Source organism: Apaloderma vittatum, unplaced genomic scaffold (assembly GCF_000703405.1).
Source record: "Apaloderma vittatum isolate BGI_N311 unplaced genomic scaffold, ASM70340v1 scaffold3385, whole genome shotgun sequence".
NCBI classification, from domain to species: domain Eukaryota; kingdom Metazoa; phylum Chordata; class Aves; order Trogoniformes; family Trogonidae; genus Apaloderma; species Apaloderma vittatum.
In genome coordinates, this window is record NW_009718599.1 from 28,136 (window position 1) to 34,135 (window position 6,000).

Here is a 6,000-nt window from a genome sequence, read left to right on the forward strand (position 1 = left end):
CTTTTTTCAGAAGGATTTACATAGTTTTTATTGTCTAGTGAATAACTGTCCTCTTTCAGAAAGCTTGACACTCACGTACTATATCATAGTTTTAACAACAGTTTAAAAATGTGTGGAACGTGGCAGTAATATGCAAAGAAAAATAGAAGTTCCAGAGCTCTGTTTAATGAAATACATCCTCTTCAGCTCCCAGTCCTGAAGGAGCTTGACAGGCTTCTAGTGCTCCACAGCTGCAGAATCTATTTCTGCTTCTTCAGGGGAAATTGGAAAACTTCCACACTCTTTGCCAGCCCAAGAATCCCACGTTAGGCATCTGCTCTGCTCTTTCTGCAGAAAGGAGACCCTGACATTGCCCAGCTGTCAGAGTTGATGTTTGACCTCCTGCTGGTAATATCGGGGGAACTCCATGTAGGCTCTGAGCCTGATACTCCAATAGAGGAAAAAAATATTCCAGCTGACTTCAGTTCCTTTTGTTGCTAGGTAATTTGGAGGAATTATTAAGAGTTGTGTTCTGGCTAGGTCCTGGCTTTGAAACAAACATTTTTAATTTCTAGGAATGCTGATTTTCCTTCAGAATTCTTTTTCTTCCACAAATATGAAGTCTTCTTTGACTTGTCCTTAACAGCTGACTCTTAGAGTAATGCTACTTTTCAAGCACGTAACTCATGCAGTATACGCTAATATAGGACAAAATGGAATTTTTATTAAAATTTGTGTCCACTGACTTACATTGAATGTTCTTACCTGTGAAAGCCATCATGTTATTGAAGATCCGGTCAGGAATATTGTATATACGTGATTACAGTTAGTAGTGGTTTGATATGAGAAGTCAGAAACTGGATGAGGACCTAATGTTGGTATTGCTTCTGAGAACCAGAGATTGATATGGCTTCCTTGAGCTTTTTGGTAACGAAGTGAACAAGACCACTGTGTTTTAATAGTACACAATGAAGAATAAACCTACTGCAGCCCATTTCCAGCTGATAGACGTTAACTGCCTTTGTTCCATTGGATGTTCCATTTGGTAAAAAATAAAGAATTTTTTTAAAATTTTTTTTTATCAAAATCTCTAATGATTAGAAAAAGGTAAAAATCTGATGGTAATGCTTGCTGAGAAACCTAGAATTTAGAGAATTAATTTAATATCTTTATCAAGTGTACATAATTTTGAAAACCTTCTAATAACAGTCAGGTCTCAGAATGATTCCATTAAAAAGGAAGAAGAGAATCGTGCAACCGAAAGCTTAGTTTCATAAATGTAAATGATTTGTTAATATCTTAATTGTACGTATAAGTTTTAGTGGGTTGGGTTATAAGTGCTGATCAGTTGATCTATCTGTTCGTGCAAGATTTGCTTATAGTGCTACAGCTAACTGAAAAACATGGGCTTGGATGTAAGGAATTTAATTTTTGGAATAGAGGTTGAGGATATAAGTCTCACTCTTAAATACGTGCTTTTTTTTTTAGACTGCGAGCAGTAGCTTCACATAAATTAAAGCTGGCAATAGGTATTACTGTGGTGTAGTTAGATTTCTCACTTTGCTTGTGTTGATACATGTCCCTAATTCTAAGGGTTGCTAAGAAAGAATATCTCTGTAGTTTCAAAAAATCCTTTCTACCGTTTGTTTTGGGGAGTTTTGCCTTCTAACCTGTGGCACTTTTAGTTTTAGAATTCACCTAGAACGAATTTTAGTTTTAGTACTAGTTGTAATTTAATATCAGCCTAGATTTATTGCTAGCATTGTGCTGAAATGGTGACAGCAGCCTGGTGTTTTTTCTGAGTCGTTTTTGAAACACATGGATGTCCCTGAGCTTCTGAGGAATTTTTTATTATATCATTGCCTGTGTATTTAGAATGATTATACTGAGATATGGTACAGAGTATTAAGCGAAGTAACAGCTTGTCTTTTACGTTTGTGAGTCAATCTCCAATTTTTATTGGCACTTATATATTTCATTGCTTATTTTATTAAATGAAATCTGTTTCTTTTATGTCCTATGCAGAATGTGAAAGATGATGGGCAGCATGTGTGGAGACTGAAACATTTTAACAAGCCTGCCTACTGTAATCTTTGTTTGAACATGCTAATCGGAGTAGGCAAGCAAGGTCTCTGCTGTTCTTGTGAGTATAAGCATTTCAGTGTCCATTTGCATACATGTCTGTTCCTAAAAATGTTGCACTTGCTGCATAACAAAGAACTGGTAGCTTCCCAGTACAAAACCATTGCCAGCAAAGCAGAGTCTCCCCCTTTGTCTTCTCTACTTGAACGCCTAAGGTTCTGGTTTTAATTTTTCAGGAATATTGGCCTTTGAAAGCTGTTGTTAGAAGGAATTTTCTATATTATAATGGCTCTCACTGTTAGTTCTCTTTGGAGTCTACTCTTTTTTTTTATTATTTTATCTTACCAAATATCATGCTTAAGTTTCAACCTTGTATTTTTGTTATTCCTCTTTACTATTTATTAATAATTATTCATATTCTTTAATGGCTATCCACTTGAATAGGATCTAAGTTCCATATTTTTTAATTGAAATTTTGCACAGATTCCTTGTTTTGTTGATTGTGAAGGTCAAAATTCCAGTTTGCCAGAAATCAAGCATCTGTAACACTTTTCGAGTTTTGTGTGTTTACTTGGTTTGTAATCAGTAATCATTAATCTCAGTCTTGCTATCCTTTCACATGTTAACTAATGATAGGATTGAAGATAAAGGAACACAGAAAAAAAATAACGCATCTAATTTGACCTTCATTAGACTATTAGATGCAGGTATTACAGTTCAATTCCTTGAGGTATATCTGTGCATCTCCTAATAATCTGTGTTTGACTAACTCATAAAATGTATTTTGAGAAACTAAATCTTGCTGAAGGATGCCTCGTCTTTGTTGGAATGTTTCAAGAGATGAATGGATCCATATCGTTCTTTTGTGATGTGTTCCAATGATTTATCGTCTTTTTTAAGATCAGTTTTCTGATTTGAATATGGCTGGTAGATGGTTCCAATGGCTGGTTTGTGTTATGCCCTGCTCCAGTAGATTAATGAGATCTTAGGTACCCACTGCATTCTTCTCATGATGGTATCAAGTCGCCTTTCATTGCTTTTTTTCCATAGTTTAACCAGTTTCATAGTGTAACATACTTTCTTTACTTTTTTTTATATGAAAGATACAGCCCGTCACAGCTGATCAGGACCTTTCTACCTGTACTGTTGTATTGATTTGAGATAATTTCTATTAATTTGAGATAAGTCTGAATGAATGAGGGATTTGGAATCGACCTTTTCTCTCTCTTATATGGGCCATGGATCTCTTTATAACTTAATTCAGATGTAAATCCTACATGTATGTGTTTTCACGTTGTATAATTTCATTCACAATACTATGGAATGAGAGAAAGATATTTACTAAAATTAGAACAGATAGAAATTGCATAACTTCAAATTAATAAATGCTGATGTAGGTAATTGGAATATGTATATGTGTGTGTATATAAATATATATATATGAAATGCTGAATTGACTTGACTATTTGATCTCGAAATCATAGAATTGTTGAAAGGGGCCTTAAAGATCACCTAGTCCCAACTCCCCTGCCATGGGCAGGGACAATACTTTACTATTCTTTTGTGTCAGACTGATGTACACTTAATCCATGTGAGGAAATATAAGACCCATATATATTTGACAGAGAAAATTCTGCTGAGCAAATAAAATAGATCATCTTCTTCTGTAGTTATCAGAAATGTGTTAGATAAGCTACAGAAACTGGCCCAAAAAGACCAGCCTTACAAGACCTCTAATTTCCTCTGCTGCAATATACCTCATCAAATTTTTTTTGTTATTGTGCTCTGTCAGGGGGGTTGGACTAGATGATCTTCCGAGGTCCCTTCCAACCTTTAACATTCTCTGATTCCGATATTTATTTGGTGAGAACAATGATCCCAGAGTATGTCAAGAACATCCACATGCTCCTTTCAGTTACTTGATGCAGCAAGGGATGTGAGTCTACTTACAAAACTGTTACACTGTTTTCTTATCTCGCTGAGCCTTCTTCTCTAAGTATATTTCCAAAGCATTGCTATAGATTTCATTATTTGCATTTTAGATTGTGTGGGAGGAAAAAAAAAAAAAGGGGAGGTGGGGGAACTGCAGGGGGGCCTCCCCATCCCTCCATGGTCCAATCAACAATGTTACTCCCTGCAGTTTGTCTGATTAATGGCTGCGCCTCCCACTGGGTTTGTGTAATAGGTGCAAGCAAGGTGTTTAGAAGTACTTTGTGCTTAATTGCTCTCGAGGTCAAAAGCGTGAGACATATAGCATGCAGGGAGAAATTAATTCTCAGTTTTTAATAGTTGACTCTAGTGAGTGCAGGTATAAGCTGTAGCATTATTTCCTCATCTGGGCACAGTTGAATAGTTGAAGTCAGGAGAGCTTGTACTGTAACATCTGTATGTTTTCCACATGCAGCTAGTGTGGTCTTTGTAGACCTGGTCAGCGACAGGAGATACCTAGAACTGGTGTGCAGAGGTTGGGGGAAAAAAAAAACTTCTCAGGAATTGACATTTGGGAAAGTAAGAGTTAAACTTGGGGTGATAACCTGGAATGCTTGAAAACAATTGCTATCTGAAAATGGACTAATCAGCCATTTAAGATTTATAAATCAATAGAAGGAACAACATAAATTCATTGCCTTTTATTTTTGTGCTTGCCAGCTGCTCTTATGCCTATAGTTTGTAAAATACAGATTTCTTTCTGCTAGCAAATGATACCGAACCATTTGGCAGTCATCAATTTGTCTTTAATATTTTTGTCATTTGGGAATTATTGTGAAAAAATGTAGTGAGCTCTGATTTAATTAAGCATTTCCTGTTATGCAATGACAGTGCATTCTTGGATTTCTCACTTGCATAATATTTCCTGTTCTAATTGGCCTTTTGTATTCCATGGAAAAAACAGTCTAGTTTGAGTTTTCATTGACTGATTGGATTGATTAACTAGAGATGGCATGCTGGTAACATTATTTGTTTCATAAAAATGTAGTCAGAAACACCATTGCCTCAACTTCTATTAATATGTTTCTCTTTCCAGTTTGCAAGTATACAGTCCACGAACGCTGTGTCTCGAGAGCTCCAGCATCTTGCATCAAAACATATGTCAAGTCCAAAAAGAATACTGATGTAAGTCCGGGGTAGCAGTAAGTTTGCCATGTGCCTGTCAATTTAGTAACTCTGTGCATAACGACACTTCTGTTTTGCAGGTAATGCACCATTTCTGGGTAGAAGGAAATTGTCCAACAAAATGTGACAAGTGTCACAAAACTATAAAGTGTTACCAAGGCTTGACTGGACTTCACTGTGTTTGGTGTCAGATCACAGTGAGTATACTGTAGTAAAACCTTTAGCACAGGTTAGAGATCTAAAAATCTGCTTATCTTTTTTTATAGCCTTGTAATACACAAGGTCGTGTTCAGTTTTGTCACGAGGAAGGATACTGTGGGTTTTAGAAACAGTATGTACGGACTATTCCTAGGAGTCCTTAATGTTGCAAGCAAATATGCTTAAAGGTGTACTCTGCTTCAGGAAAATATACAAATGGAAATAACAGATGTCACTCTAAAGAGCAGAGTTCCTAGTCTACGTTATAGAAAGATTATAAAAGAATTTTCAGTTGTGGGGAAAGTCAAGGGTCATGGTGATGCTACGGCAAAATCCTAATTTGTGACAAAAGAAATTGAGGACCTACAATAGCATACAACGATTTCGAGGGTCTGGGACTTACAGCAGAGACATCTGTACTAATCTCTGCACCAAGTCTGCTACACACAACTTCTGCGGGCTCCTTATTCAGCAGGAACCAGTAACTGGAACTAATGACATTCAAGGAACACTGCCCTTATAAGTGAGATCTTCATGCTAGAAGGAACAATGCCATTATTTCTCTTCCTAGCCAGGGCAGGATTTAAATCTAAATGGGGAGAGGTTCAGCCTTTTTCTATTTTGGGG

The 6,000-nt window shown here is 36.5% G+C and overlaps 1 protein-coding gene across 1 annotated transcript in view; it reads left to right on the top strand.

The window, feature by feature from the left end:
• LOC104274612 (diacylglycerol kinase beta-like) overlaps positions 1-6,000 on the top strand; it is a gene marked incomplete at its 5' end in the record, with an annotated part of 51,117 nt that overhangs the window by 18,786 nt on the left and 26,331 nt on the right. The window contains 3 exons of the mRNA XM_009870299.1: positions 2,005-2,122; positions 5,087-5,175; positions 5,256-5,372. Coding sequence (XP_009868601.1) covers positions 2,005-2,122; positions 5,087-5,175; positions 5,256-5,372 — 324 coding nt within the window. The remainder of the gene's footprint in view (positions 1-2,004; positions 2,123-5,086; positions 5,176-5,255; positions 5,373-6,000) is intronic.